This window comes from Heliangelus exortis, chromosome 2 (genome assembly GCF_036169615.1).
Source record: "Heliangelus exortis chromosome 2, bHelExo1.hap1, whole genome shotgun sequence".
Classification (NCBI taxonomy): domain Eukaryota; kingdom Metazoa; phylum Chordata; class Aves; order Apodiformes; family Trochilidae; genus Heliangelus; species Heliangelus exortis.
The window spans coordinates 52,828,017-52,854,435 of NC_092423.1; the positions used below are offsets into that span (position 1 = coordinate 52,828,017).

Below are 26,419 nucleotides of genomic sequence, written 5' to 3' on the forward strand. Positions count from 1 at the left end.
CTTTCTTGACATATGTAGGAGAGGATAAAAGCCTAATGGGTGCGAGTGTCAGCACAATATAAATTACTGCAAGGAAAAACTTGATGCATGGCTTGGGATCTGAAAGAGGAATGTCCACCATTGTTTGTGATTATGGATCACATCACAATCTAATAGCAATTTTTATTTAATCAATAATTTCCATGCTGAACAGACAGCCCTGTTACAGAGAATCGACAAGCAGGTACTGATAGCGACAAGGCTTGTTATTAATCTTTACCCTGCCAACATATCAACCAAACTACTGTAAAAAAGCACCACCAAGATGGATTTAGAGGTAGGTCTTTCTTTCTTTCTTTTCTTCCTTTTCTTTTCTCTTCTTTTCTTCTTTTCTTTTCTTTTCTTTTCTTTTCTTTTCTTTTCTTTTCTTTTCTTTTCTTTTCTTTTCTTTTCTTTTCTTTTCTTTTCTTTTCTTTTCTTTTCTTTTCTTTTCTTTTCTTTTCTTTTCTTTCCTTTCCTTTCCTTTCCTTTCCTTTCCTTTCCTTTCCTTTCCTTTCCTTTCCTTTCCTTTCCTTTCCTTTCCTTTCCTTTCCTTTCCTTTCCTTTTCTTTTCTTTTCTTTTCTTTTCTTTTCTTTTCTTTTCTTTTCTTTTCTTTTCTTTTCTTTTCTTTTCTTTTCTTTTCTTTTCTTTTCTTTTCTTTTCTTTTCTCTTCTCTTCTCTTTTCCTTTCTTTTCTTTTCCTTTCTTTTCTTTTCTTCTTATTTTCTTTTCCTTTCTTTTCTTTTTTTTCTTTTCTTTTTTGTCTTTTCTTTTCCTTTCTCTTTCTTTTCTCTCTCTCTTTTCTCTCTTTCTCTTTCCTTCTTTCTTTTCTCCCTTTCTCCCTTTCTTAATTTTCTCTCTTTTCTCTCTCTCTTTTCTTTTCTCTCTTTCTTTTCTCTCTCCCTCTCTCTTTTCTTTTCTCTCTTTTCTCTCTCTCTCTCTTTCTCTTTCCTTCTTTCTCTTCTCCCTTTCTCTCTTTCTTTCTCCCTTTCTTTCTGCCTTTCTGCCTGCTTGTCTTTGCTTTTCTTCTTTCTTTTCCATTTACCTACACAGACCCATTACCCTTCTTCCCCCTTTCCCGGTACGTAATGTTTCATACATTTTATATTCTAAGTTTATTTGAAAAACCTGGGGCTTGAATTACACAAAAAGGCAATTCATATTAAGCAATTTCACAAATCAGTGGGACCTGGCCCAGTGCTCAGTGTTAGACATTATAGGCTAATAAATCATACTTTCTCTTTGAGATGTCAATCGCCAAAGTGCTTTGTAAAAATGTTGGCATCTGTAATTCAGCGAAGCCTTTTCATCTTGAAATAAGATGCTCCAGACTGATAACAAGAATAATCCTCTCTTGATCAAAAAAAAAAATCTGCATTTTACCAATTAAAGCTGCTGCCAGAAGCCAAACGGAGCAGCACTGAGACTCCACTGTAGTTTATCTCTGCTAAACACAAGGAGGGATACAGTTAGAGCTTTGTTTCATTTTCAGCTTGACTACTTTATCTCACTGAGAACTGCAGCATCTCAGCCCTGTGATACACGTAAGAATGGAATATGCAGACCTCATACCTACAGTGCAAGCCACCAGAGGACCACTCCTGACAAAACCACCACCCATTCATTTTAAAGATTAGGTACACGACACCTTGAAGTAAAGTCACACTTACACAAAAGTTTAAGCACTGGAAAACACTAAATTTGTTTCAACATGATAAAAGGCTCATCTGCTTTTATTTTTAATTCTATATGGAGGTTATGCAACCAAGAGATTTGCAGAAATGAATTCATGTGTCCCAGCTCTCTCAAAACGAAATGTAAAAGCTGGACTTGCATCTCTATTTAGCTTGCCTGTCCCTGCCTCTGTTCATTCATGCTGATCGGCCACTTTTGGCTCAGAAGAAGCATTTCCATGTGCAATAGCAGGGCCAGCACTGTTCTTCCAGGCATCAGGTTTCCATGGGCAAACCTTTTGGGTAGACTATGGGTAGCTATGAGGCAGATCATGGCACCTGTGACAAAGATATAAAAATGGGCTGCCCTATGGATAAAATTCTATTCATTGAGAGGCAACAAAAGCAGTGTACATAGAGGCACCATCAAAGAGAGGACTCCAGAAGGTTTGAGTCGGATGTTCCTCTGCTTCAGCACAGTAACAAAGGCTACAGCAAAACACTCAGTAAGCAGTAGCAAGGCAGGAAAAAAGCTGCACAGAAACCACAGCTCTGTCCAGGCAAATCTGCTTTGTCCTGGCCCACCTGGTACCCACAGTAAGTGCACAAGGCCCACCTTCTTTACAGATCAGAGGCAGGAAAAAAAGCAGGCAAAGACCTCCTTTTTCTCTCTTCTCCATGACATGCCAACAAGAGCAAGCAACCAAAGAGCCAATTCAGTCTGCACCTTTACTCTTGCCTACGTGTTTGTCAGCCAGCATGGACACCACTGAGACTTGGCTGGTAGCTTTTTATCCTACACTTCTCTCCAAAACTGGAAACCACCTATGAAAGAAGAGTTCACTAGCTGAACTCTCAGGCAAAATAAACACATCAGGTAAGTGCAAATATCCACAAACCACCTAAATAGTGCTTTGTGATTAAAAGCAGGACAGAGGCCAAATCTTGCTCCCTGCCATGCACAACCCTTTCCACTCAAGTGCCCACTTGATAAGATTTCAATCTGAATGGCTAGAGTAACTCTGCAGCATGCAGGAGGAGCACAGTCCAACCCTACACACAGCAGTGAAAAAAACAGGCTCAATGACATATCATACATTAGCAACCTCTTTCAGGGACAATGACTTTGGCAACTCACATGAACAGTTGCTGTAATGGCCACAGACTAACAACAAGTTTTCCTAATGCTGTGAAAGAAATGCTAATTACGAAGGAATTAAAATTAAAAAATGATTACATATCCCGCTCTAAATCCCCTCTTAATACTTCACAGATTAGGGTGGATTTATTTTTTTGTAAACCTTTCTCTATCAAAAAAAGAAATCCCCACTTTATTTTTTTTTCCCCTTCTCCTCTGTGATTCATCAAAAGCCAGACTCAAGGTAGGGGAACTGCCAACTCACTTGTGTAGTGGAGTGCTTAAGAGGACCTGAGCCAAAGCACAGATGGCCTTTGGGTCAAGCCCAGAGTGAGTAAGATCTCTTTACAAGGCAGCAGTGCTGACTTTTAACGCTGCTGGAAGGGCACCACAGTGGCTGGTGCAGAGCAAGAATGTGCTGGGAAGGCAAACAGCAAACAGGGGCCATGCCAGACCCCAAGGGCTACTGCGGCTAAAGAACAGCAGTGAGGTCCCTCTGTGGTTGCTTAACCTTAAAACCTGACACCACTTACATGGTTACCTTTGATGGGGGGTTAAAGACCTGCTTTATTTAAACAAGTCTGTATTCAGTAGCTGTAGGGAAACCAAGAGAGAAAGCACATGCTCTAAGGGGCAGAGATCTGCTTACTAGCTTTCCTACACCATGTAATGAATTGCTGGCCTATAAACAATGCTACCATTCTGGCACAGTTCAAAACTATGGGTTAAACAGCCTATAATACAGCACAGTAAGGTGATGTCTTAATTATAACTCAGCCTTTAAACTGGCAGTAAGGAAGAGACTGCAACATCTAAAAAATTCTGGACAGATGTTTCTCAGGATTATTTGCTAGAATCTCTCCTCCCCCTCTTTCCTCCCTCTTGTTCCCTCACAGCTACAAAGGTCAAATGCAATGAGGGGATGCAAAAACTGGGGAAGGCCTTCCTGTGGCACTTGCTTGCCTCTGAAACAACTCCCTGACTTCTCCATGTTGTCCCCGTCCTCAACCCAAGCCCTGTGCTTGTCTCACTTAAAGAATGATTTCTTTGTCCACAGCACTGCTTCTCAAATAGGGATAAGGGTCTGGAACCAAGCTAGTAAAAAATAAAATACGATGAAACAGAATAAAACCATCAACAAAAACCCCCTTTCCTATTGTACGTAAAACATACTCCTTTCGTCAGGAAAAAATTATTACCATAATGCATTTCATGTTCTTATCTATTCCTTACTCTTTTCAATTTAAAGGAAACATTTCTGAACCTTTCAGGGGCAGTAGCTGTCACTGCCATGCACAATGAGCCTGCAAATGGGCTGAAATCTCTGTGTGTTACTGCATTAGAGCCAAATAAAACTGTAATGAAAATGCACTGAAAACTGCCCCTGCAAAGAAGAACTAAAAAATAAGTAAATCCCTGCTCGGATTTGGAGATGTATGCAAACTGGGATGTGTAATTACACCCCCCTGGGACTGTGAAGGGTCTTCCTTCACATATCTGTGACTTCATCTGTACTACGGCCAGCACACATCCAGTGCCCAGAGAAAAGAAAGCACTGGTGCAGGAAGAATAATCTGCTTTTTGGGGCATCTGTGTGTAACTGCCTACTTTCAGCTCTAGATGCCTACCTACACAGCGAAGTGTGGCATCCTATAGGCTTTAGCAGCTGTTTACTTACCAGGTAGTTTCTCCTCCTGTGAGCAGTAGTCAGTGCTCCATTCTCAGGGTCATTTATAGCTTTGCCCCTGCAGCTATATTTCAGGGGAATTGCTCTAATCTGGCTTATTCTCCTATTGTAGTTGCATCTTTTTTTTTTTGAGAAGAGACGTGAAGCTACCACTCTCCTACAGGAGAGGAGCTGAGGAAGCAGCCACAGGCTAGAGGCAGCAGAGGAAGTGGGACTTTCCAGTCTGCTGACTTTCAGTGTTCTTATTTCTGGGCAACCAAAATGACCCACTCCAAAGAGGTCCTGTCCTTCAGAGAGTGGTGTGCTCCTCACCTCCCCATCAGACACAGTCTTGAGTGTTTCAAGGTGCACATCATTAATTAAGGCACCTCATATCATGACAGAGGCTGCAAAACCTGAGCCAAGCAGGATGTGGGCACTGTCCAAGTTTTATGCAGGTCTTTGTGGATCACTGGCCAACTCCTCTTGGTTGCAGCTGAACCCACCTTTTTCTCTAGGAGTGGAGGGCAAAAACATTTAGACACTCAAGTCAGAGAACTTCACGTAGTGGTTCTTCTGTGTATTCTCAGCACACTGAAATTATTTTGGGTACATGTGGGTACCTAAGAAACATAAGAAACCTTCTTCTGGTGCAATAAGGGAGCCTGGTGGAGCATTACAGCAGCTGCCCTGAGGATTGCCAGATGAGTGTTCCAGTCACCAGGCTTTGAAATCGGCAGGGAGACCTTAGCAAATGCAATCCTGAATGTAAGTCATTGCTGTCAGTTTAGGGCTTCTTGATCTCATCTAATGTAACAACAATAAAAGAATTTTATTGCTGTACAATTAAGGAGAAAACATTAACAAAAAATAGCTCTACAGTTCTTCAAGCATATTTTTGAATAGAAAATAATTATCATCAAGGCTACACAGCAAGGGGGATGAGAAATAGGCAGCGCTGCATTTTTCTGATTGCCATTGTATTAATATTTAACAATAACTTGAGTCATTTCCTTGAAGGATAATTTTCTTAAATAAACTTTTATCTTTGGTGTCTAACCCTTTGCAACATTTTATTCTGAGACTGATTTCTGGGGGAAAAAAAAGACAAACTGCAACAAAAAGCAAATTTATAAAAATATACAATATCTTATTAGCTTCTGGGCGCTCAAGTGCATTTATCACATATTTAAAACAAACTTGAGCTCAGCTAAGCCCAATTATAATATCTCACTAGGCAGAGAAATTAATTAAACAGCTGAATGATAAAAACCCCAGCAGCAAACTGAGGCTTTAAAATAAATAAGATTTTTTAAAAATAATAAGAAGGGAAAGAAAAAGAAAGAGAGAAAGAAAAAGAGAGAGGAAGAGAGGAAGAGAGAAAGAGAGAAAGAGAGAAGGAGGAAAGAAAGAGAGAGAGAAAGACAGACTATAATACACACATTCAAACAGTAATGTAAGCAATCTTTTCAGGAGCGTAAGTAAGACTACCTGGCAGTCAAATGCAGTGGTGGCTCTAACGTGGCTCTGCAACTTTGTGATTTGCTAATGTGCAACATACGCACCCCTTTTGAACCAACTTCAAATAACCCTGGGATCCCAGTAGTGAAGCTCAGCGACTGAACCAGAACAAGGGCACAACTTGTCAGGATTTAAGAGCTTTCAGCAAAACCCTTCAATTGCAGCCAGTACCCTATTCCATAGAAGGATATCAATTATAGATAGTGACTTGCTTTAGCAGGGCAGTCGGTACTGTCAGACGCTAGATAGACAACCATGAAGAATCATGAATCTTTCTATTAACTGTAAGGGGCGATGAGGGGGAGGATGGATGGGTGCTATAAATAAGGCAGAGTGTCTGAATGGTTTAACACCTTGCCTTTTGGTGTATGTATCATGAAAATTTAACCATGTTGAATCCTAAGTGGCATATATTGCTTGAAAATAAGAGCTGCACCAAAATAATTTTGGTGTCAGGCCTTTCTGGGTGGGTCAATAACGATTCTTTTATGTAGCTTTCCAGTTATTTATTCATAGCAGCGCAGGTTCTGTTCATAAATTCAGTCAGAAAACACTGTGTCTTGGGGTCTAAGCATACTTTCACTGGTGCCCACATTTTGCAGTAACAGAAGGACTTTGCTACAGAAAGTAATGCAGAAAAATGCCATCAAATGCTGACTTCTGGGCTCAAGATTGCAATTTCTGCTTTAAAGCTATGCCACATATTCAGACACAGATTATGTTTTTATGCATACATGCATGTTGTATCACATACCAATTTGTAACGCTCATATTGCCAGAATCTGATTCACTTACAGTTAATTTCAAAGTAAGCTGGGCCCCATCATTCCCCAAAATATAATAAAGATATCCTTTATCTTTCTTTATCCTTCTTACCTGGACAGAAAGACCAGAATATATACAAATTCATATTTACCTCTTTCAAAACACATGCATAAGTGCTTGTGCATGAACCCTATACACAATGGAAGTAATGACATCTACAATGTGAACTGTGTCCATTGTGTATGGTACAAAAGCTGTCTGTAGCTCTGCTCCACATGGCACAACTGAATACATGCTAAGGTACCTGACCTTTTAGGAAACCAAACAAACATCTAGATATACACTTCCACCTTTTCCTTGAACACTGCAGTTCCTCTAAACTTCCAGTGCTTTCAGGTGCAATGCTTGGATCACAAGCTGTGCCACCACAAATTCTGGGTCTGATCTTACAATTATGCATAGCTACCAACAGTAGCTTTTATTCCCCTGAAAAAACCCTCCACATTCATTAGAAGACTTACAGCTAGCCTCTGTAGTTCCTGAAAATTTAGCCCCACCAGGATGAAGAAGAATGCTTTTTATGTCTTTTTTCTGAAACTCTTCATTTTACAAATTTCCTCTTCCCAGATGAACTTCCCAAGTCCAGGGAACTGGTTTAGGGAGTTGTACTGGTGAAAGAATAAATATTTCCAAGTCAAATATCCAAATGCATTTTCCTTTCTACCAAATATATGCTACATACCATGTACTCAATGAAGTGGGTGACAAAGAAGGGGTTTCTTGCAATCCCTTGTGAAGGTCTGCAGAGCTCACTCTTATTTTCATATATAGTTCACTTGACAACCCATAGTATGGGCAAGTAGGTGTGTGAAGGCAAAATGATGTAGTATCACATGTATAGTGCCATATCATACCCACCCAAACTTCTGAACACTGACTGTAGCCCTCTCCTCATGCTAATTACCCTTGAAGTGCCAGAGAACATTGGCAAGCCAGATATGTCTTCCAGGGGCAATTTGAGCCTTTGTCACCTTTATCTATGCCACTTGCCTCTACCTTGATGATTATTACCATGTCAACAAACCAGGATGGTTATGTACTTCTGATGTCCCCTCCTTCAGGCTTGGCTGGAGAAACTGAGGCTCTACTGAGTCTGCTGAGTTGGGAATCACCTGCAGGGCAGCAGCGTGCACAGCCAGGAGAGGCAATGTGGCAGAGCTCTGCTGCAAGATCTGAGACTTAACAGTGAGATCCTAGCTACAGCCCTATCTGTACACGAGCTAGCTCAGGTACCTCCTGGCAGCATTGAACAGCCTGATGCACGTGGCCCTGGAGCTGCAGGTTGAAGATCTCGTGCCTTTATCAGGGCATGAGGCATTTGAGCAGCCTCTAGCACCATAGGACTCTGGGCTTGATGAGACCTCCAGCTACTCCTGCAGTGTAAATATTACTGAATAAAGGATACATTCATGTTTCTAAGACATACTCTGCCTGTGCATAGTTCAAGCATACATATGCACACACCAATTCAGGAACTCATCCAGCACAAAGACACTGAGGTAAGCTCAGCTACAGCCATTTGTATCTACTCGGATTTAATCATCAGTGTTTGGGTAGGAGGCGTACATGAACCACATCAGTGAGAAGATTTTCAAGGATCAAACTGCTGCTCAGGGACTGAACACCTTCTGCTGGAGTCACACACCTGGGCAAAACCAGGACTGCCCTCCTTATGAGGCCCTACTGAGACTCAGACATCATTTCCCTAGTTGTTGCAGCTGACTATCAGATGGCTGTGGCAATCAAAGGCAGACAAAATGTAGGACAGACTGGGGTGAATGGAGATACTTTCCAACAGAGTTAGATGTCTAAAGCCCTTTGCAATTCTGGACAGAAATAACTCACTCAAGTCCCCACAGCAGGGCACTGTCAAAGTTGCAAAGGAAATCACAAACCAGGGCCCCATCACTGAGTCACGCTGATTCTCACAGGGTGATTTATGCTACTTGAATGTGATGGTTGTGATGATGATGATGATGATTTTATTGTCTTCAGAGTATCAAGTCAGGATTTGCACCTCGTAATCTGTAATGCCATCAATAATATATCTGAATCCTGAGCCCTGCCAAAAAGAAATCCTTGTCTCCTAGAAACATTTTTTATCTGCCTTCTTAATGTCTAGAGAACCCCATTTCAGATGTTGCCATTATGAAAAACCATAAGAAATACACTTTGTTCAGAGGAGTCTTGCCCTTATAGTAATCAGATTAACAAGAAAAATCACACCAGAAAAAAAAATGCATTTAAAAGAACCCAACCAAAACCAAACTATCCCATTGTCAATTTAATTCACCTGAAACTACAAATCATTAGCTATTAGATAAAAGGCACAGTGAAATTAAATTAAATTTTGTTTGAAACTTAAAAAACCCTCTCTTTCATTACCAAGGACACTTTTATTCTAAATTTCCCTTTATTTCATATATTTTGGTGTAAAATATTTATTATCATCACTATGACCCATTTTGAATATTGAGAAAGGTTTGACAGGGATCAAGCTCCAGTCTTAAAATTATCGGTAAATATAAAGACCATGCCTGTGCAGAATCCCAGATGATGTCAATTGCTCTGTTTACCTGGAATAAATTGCCAGACTGACACTTGATCTTTTAAATGTGTCTGACCCCTTGCAGCAACCGTTCGTATGGCATTTCTTTCCGAAACATTCTTACAACATGGAAACAGTCTATCCTCACATTTCACCTCGGTGTACTAAAATGTTAGGGTATTTTTGTGCAAAATGTGTCCACAGGATTCTTTCAAAATGTCACATTTTTGCCATTATTTTAGATTGTGATAGTTATTAATTTATTATTATTGTTACTGCTACTACTACTACTACCTAATAATAAGAAGAAACTGAAAACACATCTTGATGAATAACTGCAACACCAAGAGGCTCTCATAATCCAAGAAGTGTAAGGTGGAATTGCTGTACTAAAGTCAGCTTTACAGCATCAGTTTACCATTTTGCATAGTGTTCAGATATACATGGTGGGGGGGTTTGTTTGCTTTTTAATTATTATTTTTCTGTGTGTGAAAAAGTGCATTTTTGAACATGTTACTTCCGTAACATATATATGCCACATAATGCGATAATGCAATAGATTCTGTATGATCTCCATGAAAGTATTAAATGGATTTCTACAATTAATATGGTTCTGACACACTGATCATTTGCTGGGGATGTTACTCTCTAATCTGTGCTAGGAACTCCTTTTTTTCTCCAGAGTATTTAGATATGTTCTATAATGCTGGTAATTAAGAGAGGCGCTGCTAGCTTAGGAAGGTGGAAATGAGAGAGGATGTAGTCGGCAGATTATATTCTATATTTTAACAGTTCACTTTGTAGCTTACAATACTACAAAATAGTAAAAAGAATTTATTTTGGGGAAGTGGTAGAAAGGAAGAAAAAGCAAGGCAGATACAACTAATACTTGGAATAGCATAAGCAAAGCATTCGGTTTGCTTTTGCTAGAAAGACTGAAGTAATTCAGTCTCCATGTTTTTAGCCTAATAATCCACTCTAGTTTACATCACAACAGTAAATTGGTATCAAAAACCCCCTTAGGGAAGGGGAGGAATTCCCCTCAACCATTTCTACTGTTACAGTCCCTTTTGAGGAGAATAAATCCAACTCGGCTAAAGGTTAATAATAATTCATGTCCAGCTTACTATTACTCAATAACTATCAAAGTCTCTAACTCAAAATAGCGTTTGCTGGCTTACAGGATCAGAGCCATTACAATCTCTATTGAAGACTTTATTGAATTTTACACTAAGCTTTAGCTGACTGAACAGGTCAAGCACTGTGGCTCTGAGTTTTCTTTATTCTCAGAAACTCATAAACCCCTCTCCAGTTTGCAGCGCTGTTAGCTAAGAAACTTGACTCAGCACAGGGTCAGAGAACCTGACCTCCATGAAAAAGGTCACGTAGTTTTGAAATCCAGTTCCTGAATACCATTAACTTACATGCACGAGCTGTTCCTGCGTGTCAAACTCCCGGGAACAGCCTTCCCAGTGGCAGTTTGTCTCGTAGACCACTTCAGGCTCCTGTTTGCTTTCATCTTTGTCCCCTTCCTCTTTTACCAGGGTCATTCCTTCTGGCTGTTCCTGGAGAGAGGAAAAAACAGGGATGAGAAGAGATGAGAGGAAATTCTGAAACTGAGGAGGAAGAAAAGTGAATTATTTCAGCATTAAAAGAAAGGCAGGGGTGTGGATTATTTCACTCTCAATTCACTCTATTACTCCATTCTCCTAAATACACAATCCCAAAACAGACCTGGTAAATCAAAAGACATGTGCAGACTATTCATGTAGAAAAAAAAAAAAAAAATTCCTTCCTAGAAGTACTACTGCAGTAAATTTCTGGGGGACAAAAATCCCTTTACATCTCAATTCAAAGCAAATCATAAAGGTTTGGTTTCCCTCTCCCCATATTTAACCAGCTCCTCACTTGTATACTTCCCTTATTATTTAGTAGAAACACTAATGAAAAAGGCACTATTCAATACAGCTTAATTAATTAGAATTTGACTTTAGTATTACAATTAGACATAAACCAGACCACCAACAATCCCAAGAGTGTTTTCATTGTTAATCCAGCGAAAATTTTGCACACAAAAACCTTTCCAATAGCAGACTGGTAATTTTCAGGCTACTTAGTAGTCTGTTTTCACCTGCAATCTATGTACAAAAGGGGCAAGAAGAGGAGACAGTTTTTCAATTTTGCCATTTGACTTTCCACTGTCAGTTCCTTAAGGTGCCTCATTCTCCCCAGCTTGTTATATGCTCAGAGTAAGGGTCAGATGTTAGTGTAGAGCATTTGGTTCAGATTATGCACTCATGCTGTTTTCCTGTTGCAAACCTGCTGAAGGACTTAGATGGACCTCTGCTTCATTTTCACGGATTCACTCACAAAATCTGCCCAAGTCACTGTACGTGAGGAGTCACTTGACTAAAACCAGTAGCATTAACTGGTGTAGAAAGTACAGCGAGACTGGAGCCTGACACTGAGGCCTGAGTGCAGTGCAGTGCCAAGACCTGGTAAAAGTCAGCGTGGCATCTGAACAGAAAACATGTCCTCAGTAAAGGACCTGAATGTCTCCTGTTTGCTTTTCCACAGCAAAGAGAGGGTAGAGCACCCTGTAACTGATCAGAGGCACCTCTCCATCAGCCTCCTTCCTCTCTGCCCTCATTCTGCAGCACTGCCCTGTAACCCAGCAGCACCTCGTTGCTGAGGCCACCCATGTGTGCACTGGATGAAAGGCCATACAAGAGCAGGAAGCCTGAAAAGATGTGCTTCAGGCAAGGTGCAATCTCCCTCCAGTAGTGAGATGAAAGGCTTAGGACTGTAACCTGCCCACCATACCTGCACGCTTCCTGCTCCCGGGCTGGGGAGATCCTCATCCGGCTTTATCTTGGAGCGCTTGTTGTGCATGGGATCTCCAGTGCTGCTCACTGCAGATTCACTTGTGGGTTTATTCTGCTGCAGGCAGGTTTTTTTTCCCCCCAAAAGAAGACAAAATTAGACTGTGATAAATACGTAGCTCCGGACAAAAGTACAGAGAATCTGCTCGGCAACTTTATTTGGAGAAGCTACACTGTTAATTATATTTTTTATGCAATTACACTGTGCTTCAATTACATAGCATTAACTTGTGGAAAAGCTGCATAGCCCAACCTTGTAATGGAGCTGGGAGGGACCAGGAAGGAGGACATTTGATGTCACTTCTTGCTACAAACCAGTGCTGGTTTTATCAGGCCAGGGATGGATAGAAAGAACTGCATTTTCCATATAATGACAACTTCAGAAAGGCAATTTTTAAATGTAAAATCGCTGTGTGCTCTTTTAAATAAACAAGAGAAATAATAATTTTCTGCACTTGGAGGAAAGGTTTTGCATTTAACATGGGCACACTTGTTCTCGGCTCATTTACAGTGTTTCCCACTATAGTGGTGGATGGGAAGAAGAACTGAATGCTAATGTGAGGCAGCCAAAAAATTCTAGATGAAGTCTTGGATTCTCCCAAGTCAACAGCAAAACTATTATATAACAGAATCTTGTTTTCCTCTTGCTGTGCTAGACTGAACACCATTATCTACACCTGCAAATGGATCTTGTAGGAACCCAGAGATCTTTTAAAAGATATCTGAACTTGAATGGACCCCACAAAAAATCAATATGCTTCCTACAGCAGCATGTTCTGCTTCTACATTTGTAAAAGCTAGCTAGGAGATAAACAGCCCCCAGACTGACAAATAACCTATCCCAGGTCATCTGGGAACAAATAACACTAGTTAATAACAGGCAAGCCACAAACTGTGATAAACTCCACATTTGGGGCTGATTCACTGCTGCACATCTCCAGCTTTTGAGAATACACCTTAGTTTATCAAAATCATTAATTCAAAGCCACTTAGTTCAATGTTTCACAAATCACTGAAAAAAAAACTTCAAACCTCTGCACTATCTTTGAGTTCTTCTGTTGCTCACAGACCAAGTTACTCACTTCTAGTCACTCACACCTATGACAGGAGGGCAGAATATGACCTTGTAAGCATTAACTCAGAAGTGAAGCTGCTAATCTTTAGAATGTTAGTGGTCTTCGTGAGTTTTTCCCCTTTTTCTTACTCTCCATCTCTACTAAGTTCCTGTGTAAGATCCAGGAGAGACAGTTTGGAATGAAAAGCTGCTGCAGCACACTGAAATATTTATGAAGACTAAAAAGCATGCTACCAATCAGGAACTGTGCATATACTCCTGTGATTTATAATAAAGAGACTGCAAAAGCTGTAGCTTCAAGAAAACTATTATGGAAGGATCTCAGTGACAGTGGTGATTAATTGCCATTCAGACAATGTAATTTATTTAATTTTAAAACTAATGAGGTGCAAAGGTTTCTTTTGTTGTCTCTCACCTGTGCGGACTCAGAAGGTCCAGAGCTGACCTGGATAGGGTTCAGGACACTGGGGATGCCAGGGATAGGTCTCTGGGTAGGAAAAGTTGGAGCAGGATGGATGAGTGGAGGGCTGTGTCCAAAGGCTGAACCTAGGGTTTGCTGACGACTTATGATTTGCTGATGCATTTGCTGGAGGGATACCGGTGTAGGAGGGTATGTGAAACTCAGAGCAGGGCTGAATTTGGGAGAAAAAGGAGGGAGGAGGGAGGAAAAAGATCAGGGTCATTACAGTGTGGAACCATCCAGAATAAACCTTTAAAATACATGTGATATATTAACATTAACTGGTCCCTCCCTCTCTCCCCCTCATCTCTTTCTTGGTGCCTCAAAGGATGAAATCCTGGTTTTAAATCCAGAGTTAGCCTGGGCTTACTAGTGAGTGCAAAAATGATACCACAACAAAACATAATGCTTTTTCCTAACACTTACCAGGAAACTGCAGAAAGTCGACTGAAATAAAATTCATAAAAACTGAAATAAAAGGCAAGCTGTTCAATAACAGCTATTTATTGCAATAACAAACTTTATATAAAGAAAAAGAATGGGTGCCTACATGCTTTATAGTACTTTTATTGATAATGCAGTTCCCCTATGTTCACGTGTATGAAGCAGTTCCTTTAATCTTGGCTCATGCTACACTCTTTCATATGTCTCTAGATCTTATTACAAGAGGAGAGAAAATCAATTGGTTAAATGTGTTCTGAACACTATGCTTGTCATATCACTCATTTGTTTGCAAAGATGGAAAGCTCAGTTCATCCAGAATGTCACCCAAAGAATTTCCATCAGTGCCGTTTGGTTGCAGAAACTGATGGATTAACCTTTCCCCCCTGAAATTGGTGATCAATGAGTTTCAATGTAGAAATATTCCAATGGGAAAGCACTTCTCCTTCTTCCAGTTAAACAACATTAAATGTCTATTAAAGCCCCTTATGCATGTTAATACCTGTCATCACTTCATTACTTCACTGTATTTCCCAGACTACAGTGACTTTGGAGGAAATCACACTGCCACCTAAGGACCTATTTTGTGGGTAGTGCCAAAGCATTCTTTGTGTTAGACTTGAGAAATAAATGGTGTGGAACTAAATCTTCACATGCATGCATATGAGATCTCCCCAAAACATTTGCCAATAACTTAAAATTATAAAAGAAAACATTAAAAATAAGAAGTGCATTCATTGATTTTTTTTTTCTTAAAAACGCCCACTGTTCAAAAGAGCCATACAAATTTAAAACACTGGGTCCTAAAAAAGAGGGGTACAACTGTAAAAGCCTGTCAAGGCTTTTTCTAATGTCAAAAGGGTGGATTTAATCCAAATCATAATTGCTATTGCTGTTAAGTCCATTAACTGAAAAGACTGTGATATAAAAAAAGAGCTAAAATAATTTCTACCATTTAAAATAATAATTCCACAGAAATTCTATGTTCATTACTTTGACTATATATTTCGTCTGTTTGACTACAATTCATAAAGAGACAGTTTCAATGTGATTACATTGCTATTATTCCTGGTGAGAACTCTGTATTACAATAGTTTGTCCATATAGGACAGAATATCATTAAGAATACCCTTGGAGAATTTCACTGGCCTTTGAGGAACTCTCTTTTCATTTTGCATTGTATTCTTTTTAATAAAGGGAGGCAGAAATTTAGTGAAAACAGTAATTGTTCACAGCAAGAGTTAGGGAGAAATCAGTAATAATATTCAGTTATTGCAGCTCTATAGTCCCTGCTAGTGTTCCTGTAAGCAGCCATGAATGATTACAGCACGACTTAGCTAAGGTAGCCACTATGGATGATTGATAGGACATTAATCAAAAGATGCATATCAGGCTCAGAATTTGTTCACAAGCTTTCTTCTAATAGCTGATTTCATGTTCACTGAGCTCTATGCCAGTTTGTTCAATTTATTCCTCAGTGTACAAGCCATTCATCAAAGAACACAATGATTTAACACCCCTTTTCCTTTTTAGTGAACAAACATTACTAAGTGTAACTACTCTGGTCTGTTCATTAAAAAACATACAATTACAATGTCATACATGAGGCTGAAACAATGCCTCCTTACTATACCCCAGCATTTTTTGCTTCCAAGTGTAACACCACGAATTCAGCTCACATACTTCAAGCAGAAGACAGCACCATCCTGGAGATGCCATCATATTCATCAAGATCAAAAAATGCAACATAAACACTATTTAGATGAAATATTTTATTTCTCTAGGAGTGGTTAACACCTAGGACATCTTCACCCTGCAGCTGAACCAGTTTAAAATAAAAAAGTAAGCAGACTGATTTCACTGGAAGCTTTGAGCACAGAGTACCCTTGGAAATACAGATTTGTTTGGTTTTTTTCCTTTCTAGGAGCTTCAGCATGCTCAACAATACCTGGCTTTGAAAGTCCAGGTTCAAAACTTTGGTAATATTCAACAGATCCTACAAGGTAAAAACACAAACTTACAATTCAGCCACAAGACATGACTGATTTAAGACCTCAACTCAGAGATGTAGATCCTGCCCATCACGGCTCTGTGACAACAGTTACATGAGCATCTTCATCTAACATCAATTTTTTTAACCTATACAAAGCAAGGGCACGGGCTGTCTCTCCCAAACAGCTCAGGAGGGGCAGGAGGGAACTGCTGTGATCTGAACATATTTTTATCTCATCAGGAGGCTGTTAAGGTGCCACTGACTAGAGACTTGGGAACTCGGATGATGAGGAGAAACCTTTGGCTATAAGTAGGAAGCAGACTGTAGGAGCTCCAAGATGTATGCTCCACATGCTCAACTTGCACTTAATGCAGCTCACTTATATTCACTAGATTTTGGCAATATTCTCCACTCAGATCCTCTAAAGAAGGGAAAGAACCACTATGCAGGGTGGTTTTGGTCACGCATCCCTCCTTCACATTCTCTGCCCCATTGTTGTGTAGAGCAACACAAAAAGTGATGGTGCCTCCCCAAAGGCAAAATACTTTTTGACTAAAGGACAAAAGTTTCTCTGCTTTAAAAAATACAGAAGCAAGTTTCACTGGCCTGCAGTGATGTGCCTTACACCAGTAAAGTTATAGTGCTTATACATTAAGTAAGCACATTTGCTTCTCCCCACCTTATGTAAATAAAAATACCTTCCATCAAGAGGACAGATTTTACCTCACAGAGATGCCGTCTTTACCTACAAATGCTTTAACACTATATAAGACTCCAGAAGGGGGATGCTAAGCCAGGCATTGCCAACTTTTGTCCAACTTGCAAGCAAGCAAATTTGTAGGGTACAGCAGGAGACAGTCAACATCTTAGCCAGTGGCTCTTACTGGAAAACAATTACACCAGAAAAAGTTGCATTAACACACAGCTGGGTGTGCATTAAGATGTGCTAAGGAAAGGAAGAATCCTTATTTCTCTAGTATTTTTCTTTTGCCCCGTGCTCAGTATCAAAGGCTGAGTCTGAGGTACTAGGATTTTCCTACAGAGCTTGGCAACCTGCACTCATTCCTCCTGCCTCCAAACTTCAAACATCTCAGACTGAAATGAAAAGGACATCATGAGGGAGCAGAGGAATAGCCAGCACAGTTAAGGAGAATACTTAGAAATGGTGACAACGGTTCAGACACCAGGGTGATTTCTTAAATAGCTCAGATAGCTGCCTTCAAATAATTGTCTCCAGCTGTTTCTGGAGAGCTCTTCATAAGGCAGGATGACCTGGCTGGGTTTAACGTCACTCGCATGCATGATGCTGTCACAGGGCAGCCTGGACGATTTTTCTGATCTGAAAAGATCAGAAGGATCTGAAGAGAACAAAAGGTGGCAGGTCTCTCTCTGCCTTTCAGAAACCATTCAGGCTGCTCAACAATAAAGTTGTTGTTGTGGGCCAAAAGGAAGACAAAGAAATCAAAGCTTGCAACATTGCTGTCATGGAGTGCTCTGTTAGGAAGGGCAGACCTGGATTCCTGCCCTCCTTCGCAAAGTTTTAATTCACTTTTTTCAGTAACTCTTGAATACAGGATGCATGAAAAATCCCTGTAGCCCAGAGCCCCAACAGACCCCATAGGATTCCTTGACCAGCAGCCTTTTGATGGCCTTACTAAGCTCGTGCTGCTTTCTAGCCAGGAGGCCAGCATCAGCAGGAAGGGTGTAATGGCACCACCTGGCCTTGCCCAGCCAATCCTGCCACATCTTTTTAGAAATGGGCACCATGATGACACTTGTGTTACTCAGTAGCTGCCTAAAATTCATGCCCAGATGCGGTAAACAAGAGAATCATTTAGAGAGTTCAGAACTACTAAAACCATCAGCTTGCTTTTTCAAAAGTAGTAAGTGGTTTCAAAGGCCTCATTTTGCATCGTGTTTCTTTTAAGATATCTTAAAAAGGCTGCATTTCAGACAAGGGGTGCTCAACACTTCCAAGATCTGTATGACAAAAGGAAGCAATATGCCTGAGCCAATCGTTCACATTTTCCAAAACACCAGTTGCTTTAAAAAAATCTTGGATTTACTAAAATTTACATGAATTATGTATCTTTTTCTTCTTATCTACCTATTGAGAAATGAAAATCTACACCACTGGAGGGAGTCTGATTTGTATTTCTTTTGCAGGCCTTTTTTTTTTAAACAAAGTAGAAAAAAAGAAAAAGATGAATGCACGTAGACCACTAATAAACTACATGCAGGTTATCTTTTAGTTGTTGAGTTTTATGGGGGATAAGGGATATGGGGGATATTAGAAAAAATGTGTAATACTTCTGCTTAAGCATTCACTAACTCATATATACTGACAGAAAAGCCCATCAGTTATATCATTTATTTTTCCATACTGTGGACTTCTGTGCCTGTCTGTCAGTCTGCCTCTCTCTCTCTCTCTTTCTCTTTTCCTCTGTAAAGTCTCAAACTCCCTTCACCGGAGGTAAAGCAGGGCAGTGAACTACATTACAATTACATGAGCACATCAAATTTTAAGGAACAGACTTCAAGAAGAAGAAAAACAGACGTTATAATCAAAACCAAACTTTGTGGCTACTTTGTGGCTGTCCTACTAACAAGGTCATCCAGTTTCTGGTCACAGATGCGGAATTTACCGCAAAACAGCTGTGAATTCAAGTCAGGAAAAATTCCTTCTTTCCTATACATTGCATAGACAATGTGCCTAAGGAGACAGGCTGAACCAGAAATAATGAGATTCCTACTCTGTGATACTGTGTGGACAGTTTCATTATATCAAGGTAGTTTTCTCTGCTTAAAAAAACTGTGAAGATACCTTCCTAGTACCACAATGTGCATGCAGCTCTGCAAGATCTGATGCCTCTAAGGCTTGCAAGAGCAACCAAGTACTTTCTGCTTTGCAAGGTTTCAGGAAAAGAGTTTTTTAAGCATGTAAACTAGGGGGCATTCAATGAAAGAAACATAAAGGACATTAAAAAAGAATTGGTGGGCTTCGGCGATAGCTGCCTCAGGTGGCAGACATAGCCAGCACATTCATATGGGATAAGACAAGTCTAAAGAAAATATGTCCTACAAGAAACTAAAGGAACAAGCAAGAGCGTATACTTTGGCATTGCTAATCTAATAATTATTCACGTTAGGAGAATACGGAGAGAATGGAAGTCAGAAAGTAGATGGATTCACGTGCATTTTGCACCACTATTTGCACCATCAGAGACAGATTGTGTGACCAGACAGTATCTAACACCTCTAATTTGACCCCGTTTGACCCAGTGTGACTTTTCTTATGTTTCAAAATATCTTCTTTGTAGTTTTGTTTCTTTGAGATACCTTTATTTATTCATATAGAACCATGTTGTGTTTTCCATATTTAAATTTTTTCTCCGTGTATCTTAAATCTTTCCTGCAGCATTTCAAGAGCAGCACTTTGCTATTCTACTTAGCACTCATCACACAGCTTCCCCTTTACAGTCTCTTCCTTTTTTTTATTTTTTGCATATTTTAAATTATTACTATACCATCCTTTCCTGCCCAGTATTCTCACCTTTAATCTGGACAAAATAGGTTGTCTATTTTAACTCATTGCTATGATTTTGCAGACCTCTGATCATTTTCCCTGATCTTTCTTGTAGACCCCCCACTTGTCTAACATTTTTCTTGAAATAGAACATTAAGAATAGGAATATGTGTCATAGTGAGATACAGTGGCTCTATCCATACCACCATGCACCAGAAGGCTTCAGTCCCTTTGGCCTGAGTGGTCTTTGATGTTTGGGTGGTGCACCCACAGTCCAAGCACTTACTCCATAAGGAAGGTGAACACTGCATTGCAATGGGGTATATGGACCCTTCCCAACTGGTGGAGAAGCCTTGGCACACCCAAATCACTCTGTAGGTTCCATCATTTTTTCTTGCCATAAATGATTGATACTAGGCAGGTCAAATGATCCAAGTCTCTCCATAAAGCACTTCAGGTTGTGCAGGAAAAGCTAATTTGTAGGTTCATGTTCAATAAAGCTGATCATCACGTATTAGGAGAACAGCATGGCTTCTTCTTTCTCATGCTCAAGTAGGTACAGATGCCACTACTCTGTTTCTCCTCCTTAGAAGTTGCATGAAGCCTATGGGCAAGTGAAACTGAGAAACCAGGGGGCAGAAACCCACTGATAAATATTGGATGAATACCTAGGCTTACAGAATTAAATGGAGTTTTTATCCTTTTCTCACACTAGGCAGGGATTTCACCCTTAGTTTTTTATTTGAATTGTCAAAGTCCTTACTTTTTGTTTGGGAACATTTTTAGGGCGAAAACAACTTTTTACCCATCTAGTCTTCAGGAAAGCACCCCTAATAACTCTTAAATACTTCTGAAGAGAGACCGACTAACTTCAGCAAGTCTTTAAGTGCTGTTCTAAAATCGGGGCCCTTAAGACTTTGCAGTCTTAACTGAATTAGATCATAACGCATATCACAATTAAGTTAACAATTATCAAATACTCCCTTCACATGCTCAGATGCTCTTTTTTTAATAAGAAGCAATACAAGAAAGAGCTTCATTCATCCTGTGCTAAACTGACATGCAGAAGCCACTGACCGAAATGTATGTCAGAGTGTCTGGGAGTTCAGCCATGGGTGCTGAGAGGGTCTGCATAAGCTGACTTAGTACACAGAATTTTATGTCTACATTTTGTTGGAGCTATATATGTGTGTAGAACACAGCCAGGAACACCACAGTCAGATGTGGAAAGCTGTGGACAATCAGCAGGACAGCCTTGTAATCTGACCTCAACAGAGCAGCAGAAGAGAGAAAGCCAGTGAGTTCTACTTGCACAGGGCCCAGAAGAGAAAAAGCAGCCAGGAATGTCATGTAAGAGAAGTGTCTCCTGTTTTTGGAGCTTGTGGAAATGGGAACTCATGTATGTCCTTTATAAACAAACAGGAGTGAATAACAAGCAGTTTCCAACTCTGTCATCTACTTCTCCTCCTGATGGAAACAACCTGCAAGAGGGACTGTCGACAATCTGCTCAGGTCACAGGACTGACAAAGCACTCAGCAACCCTGCAGCCCCGAATAGATTTGTGACTTTCTTACAGCTTCAAGTATCTTATATGCAAAATGAAACCCAAATTGCATTACAGGAAGGGAGACTTTAAAAATGCACTTGCTTGGAGCATTTTGCCCACAATTTATGTAACATTTCTAGTAATAACAAAAAAGAGTTTTGCTTTAAATTGTGTTTGTTCCCTTCTACTTTTTAACTATCAACACTGAGTTTCAAGCAGACAAAGCAGAGAAGTCATCAGTTACTTTTAGGGCTTGTCACTGAAGTACACGTGGCATGACACTTGAAATCCTTTGAAATAATAATTTTTCAAAACTGGCAAGGTTTCACAACTATCCCTCTGCATTTGTAATGTTGACATGTTTCACTAAAAATCAGTGTGAGACAAGTCATTTAACTGAATTTGTAAAGAAACACCTGCATCTAATAAAGTATAGCATATATTATACTATTTTTTTTTCAGTTTTCATCAGATAATAGTCATCATTTTACAACTGTATTTAACACACATGCAGCATTGCCTCTTTTTTCACTTTTCCATTATCAGTTTAAAATTAAGTCTGTGGTTTGTACTTTCTCTTCAGCTTACCATATTATCTATTCTGTTTTATCTGCTAGGCTAGGTGAAATTTTTCTTCATGAATACATTGCCATACGCTGGAGTCAAATGGAATAGTTTCACTGAGAGCAACAGAGCCACACTGATTAACCTTATGTGCTCAGACAGCACTGACATCTTAGTCCTTCTCACTGGGATATTCCTGTTCAGAAATCCTCAGTGTCCTAACTGGACTTTGTAGTAGCAGTGCCTTGTGTAATTCATCTGTGCTCCCTCTGTGCAAGCTCATGATACTTATATCTAACATAATTTTGAATTAAATTCACAGGTAACATTTTTGGGTTTCTAAAACTGGTATTATTAATTATATGGAAAATGCTAATTAATGTTTACTTTTAGGGTCTGAAAATGAAGTAGTAAACTGTTCAAATCCAGAACACTTCTCAGCTCCAGAACTTTCCAGGAATTAACAATGCACTTGACAAAATGGTTTAAACTCTCTGAGTTAACACTGAACCAGTCTGGAACAAGTTGCTTCAAATTAACTTTTCAATTACAAGATCTGAGACATAGACATTTCCAGGCACACACACATACACAATCACACTTGTACTTATGTGTATCTGTACCTGTAAGTGTGCACACAAAATGTGCCTGGACTGTCTGTATTCTTTACGATGTTTGACTTCTTACATTGTACACTTTCTGAAGGCAGAAATGGTGCCATTAGTGTGTATTTGTGATCAGAAACATCCACTGCTTCCTAATGCAAGACACAGGTGATCTCTAAAACAATCTCCCTGAATGTCACCATGCTATAATCTACATGAGCTTCCTACATGAGGCTAGCTGCAGAATTACATTTCAACAGAACCTGAATTTGATGCAACTTCCTGTAATACTGAGGAATTTAATTTTTATTCACTTTGTATCATTTCTCTGCCATTCATACTTCTTGAAAGAGGCTATAAAATGAAGCTATTATGGCATGATAAAGAATTATATTAGCTTTTTTAGGTTAACCATACACAGTACAAGACCATACAGAATAAAGCCCTGTTCCGCACGTGTGTGAGTGTGTCTACTTAAACAGGACCTGTTTCAGTGGAGTTGCCCCTGGTCTGAATTTGACTCAGTCTGAACTGCAACTAAGACTTCATTTACAACATATTGTACAACTAATTAGAGATAAAACAACAGAACACGTGTAATGCTCACACAATTAATATCCTTTTTGTCCAGTACATCTTTTCAAAAGCTTCTTGCAAAGCATTGCTAAACATATTGTGTTCTGCCTGCTTTACCCTAAAGATGTCCTTCTTAAGATTCATTTCATTAAGCACCATTTCATAGTGTCCTTTGACACAGATTTAATTATACAAATATACAAACTTAAAACTTACATTCTAAAGAAGAAATCAAGGGTAAGAAATAATCAGTTGTTTTTTAGTAAATGACATACAAATTCTCAGATGGGGCTCTCTGTTTTTTAGTACAATTGTCAGCAATATGGGTATGGAGTCAAGCAAGGAAAAAAATGAAATCTGCATATATGACAAAATTATTTTGAGCAGCATGGTGAAGAGTAAAGAGGTTATCTTTAGAGCCAAGTATGCTTGGTGAATGAGCAATAATGATAGTAAGTTGTATATCTCTACTGAAGGGGAGTCTGAACTACTCATACATCGGTTCTAAGCTGCACCAACCCAGGAGAAGCACTTGCTTGTCTCGTTGCAGAATTCAGGGCAGGAATGAAAATTTGATAAACATGGAACTACGGCAAAAACATATTAAAACAAATGGAATGGGAAACAGAATGCAAAAAATCACGGTGCATTTGAATTGCTGGTTCTCTCCTGGAACATTATGGCATTTAGTAGAGGAAGACTTTTTCAGACAGAAATGACAATGCAAGAACTCTAGAGAGCAGACTGAAAGCAACCATTTATCTCAGAAAGAAGGTAAGTAAGAAGAGACATAATAAGAATATATAAAATACCGAAGAAAAAATAAAGATTGAGAACATGAGCGCTCCCTGTCTTATAATTATGCTACATTCTGTTCAGTTCAAAAACTGGGTTGTTCCTTGATAAAAGGATACTTTTAACTTTTCTTTATACAGTGGATAACTAGACTTTGGATCTCTGCTGATGGAGATACTTTTACTTTTCTCCATGATAACTTTATATTTTCATGTGTAAATCTCAACTCTGGTTTTATTTTTCTCTATGCTTTTCTCTAGGTGTTTGCCAAGGGAAACTGAAGAAATTAACACATGATCACTTGTCTCTAGATGTAAAGCAGTTCAGAGGAGAGCACTGACTAATGCTCTGTACAAGGAGCTTATATACTATGAGGAAATAATTGAGAATCTAATACCTGCTTGAAGAAACAATCTTGTTTTCCTTGTGGGTATTAATCATTTGCTGCATAAGATCACCGTACAAACCTGGCTATCTTTTTCCAGCACTCTTTGTGAAAGTATCCTCATCACCACTCCCTAATGGTCGGTTCAGTTCAGCCCAGAGCAAAGTGATGTAAGCCAAAACAACTAGGATCTGGTTGTGATTAACCACACTACGTTAATTGTTTCTTCCTGTTCTGATGAGATTAGGGCAGAAAAGGCAAAAGCTGTGGGGAGGGGGGGGTAGAAAGTGGTACTGTGCTTTCTCAATTTCTTTATCTTGAAGGATATCCCAAAGGATAAAACTGAATTTTAACACATAATGAGATGTCTAAGTTGTATTCGCAGTTACATCTACCTAGACCCAAAGAAAGCCTCTTGCAGTAGGTGGAACAACTCCTGCTTTAGCTCATTTTCTGAAAACAGACTTTGTAAATAGGGTATTGTAGAGCTGCAAAAGAACTAGGAAAATAAAGAGGTTCCAAATTTCAGATGCTATAGAATATTAACTCTCAACCTCCTGTGTTTACTAAAGAACAGCTAATCTTTTGTAAAGGTTTTGAACCACTACTCTAAATATGGCAAGTGATTACCCCCTCTGTACTCACTCTAGGCCACGCTGCCTCTCAGGAAGAAGTGCTAGTGAAGTGCAAAGTCTAATAATTGTCACAGGTAGCAGATATAACATTAAGTACATCCTGACAAAAGATTAATAGCAGGGGTGCTGCGCTGCAGGACTGAGGCAGGTAACCAAATGAGTAAATGTCAAATGAAGGATTATCCTCATCTGATGCTATTTCATATACCTCCCCTCTGCATAATCTCTCTCAGCTGAGACCTAAACCAGGTGTTTTCAAATGCACAAAGCCGAGGCTCTACCTGGTGTGCTAAAGGAGATCCACTATTAGCTGTCAGCAGGAGCAACATCTTCTTTTCAAGTACTCAGCCTATAGTCAGGATACAGCATTATGCTGACAACAGACAATGACAAAGCACCCGCCAAGTCAAGCCCTATATTGATTGTGCAAAATTATTATTATTTATTATTCAAACTGCAGTAGTACACATGTCATGGACTAGAGCTCTTCTGCATTTGGCTCCGTAAAAAACACAGCCCAAAACGTGGCTCCTTTAATTTGATTTCATCCTCAACATCCCACAGTGCTCTCCTACAGCGTGTCACATGCTGAAAAGCTGAGTGAAGTGTGGGATGTGATTTTTTTTTAATCTTCAGTACTTTTTTTTTAGCCAATGCAAAGCCAAGCTAGATCCTAGAGACACCTTTTTAATACAAGTAGCACCTCTGCAGAAATAGGGGAAGAGAATATTAAGCCTGCAAAACTGAACGTGCCAGAACTAAACGTGCCCACAGCCTCATGTGCTTGCTTGTCAGCCTTTAATTATATGAGTACACACCCCTTTCCTCCCCTGCAGGATTTGTACCTCATCCAGTGCACAAGATGCACAATGGTCTCCAGTGAGAGACTCATATTTTTCTTCTCCCTGCCCAGAGTATTGCCTATAGGCATTCCTTCCATTGTATTTAATCCTCTGGTGAATACATAATTACTGATACCCTCCTGAGCTTCTCTGCTGTGCTTCACAAAACATTAATGCTTTCAATTTCCCTCTGAGGTGAAGGGGAAGGATTCTTGTGTTGCACAGGTATGTGAATTAAGGAAAGACTAAGGTAAAAAGTGCCACTCATTGTGGTTGCCCAATTTCACATTGGTTAATAGGGCACAGCACACAAAATGACTGGAAGCTGGCGAATGTCACGCCAATCCACAAAAAGGGCCGGAAGGCGAACCTGGAAAACTCCAGGCCCGTCAGCCTAAACTCAGTGCCTGGCAGGGTTATGGAACAGATCATCCTCAGTGTAATCACACAGCACCTGCAGGATGGGCAAGGGATTAGACCCAGCCAGCACGGGTTTAGGAAGGGCAGGTCCTGTCTGACCAACCTGATCTCCTTTTATGATCGGGTGACCCGCCTGGTGGATGAGGCTGTGGATGGGGTCTACCTGGACTTCAGCAAGGCCTTTGACACCATCTCCCACAGCATTCTCCTGAAAAAGCTCTCAGCCCACAGCTTGGACAGGGGCATCTGCGCTGGGTTAGGAACTGGCTGGAGGGCCAGGCCCA

At 39.9% G+C, this 26,419-nt stretch overlaps 1 protein-coding gene across 3 annotated transcripts in view; it reads right to left on the reverse strand.

Annotated features, from left to right (window-relative positions):
* The window catches only part of GLI3 (GLI family zinc finger 3), a 207,629-nt gene that overhangs the window by 25,938 nt on the left and 155,272 nt on the right, over nt 1–26,419 (reverse strand). For 2 of the 3 annotated variants that reach the window (XM_071736178.1, XM_071736179.1), the window contains exons 8-10: nt 13,762–13,978; nt 12,213–12,329; nt 10,814–10,954 (exon numbers count right to left, since the gene is read on the reverse strand). In XM_071736178.1, the coding sequence (XP_071592279.1) occupies nt 10,814–10,954; nt 12,213–12,329; nt 13,762–13,978 (475 nt within the window). The remainder of the gene's footprint in view (nt 1–10,813; nt 10,955–12,212; nt 12,330–13,761; nt 13,979–26,419) is intronic. The other variant, XM_071736180.1, reaches the window with a different exon arrangement.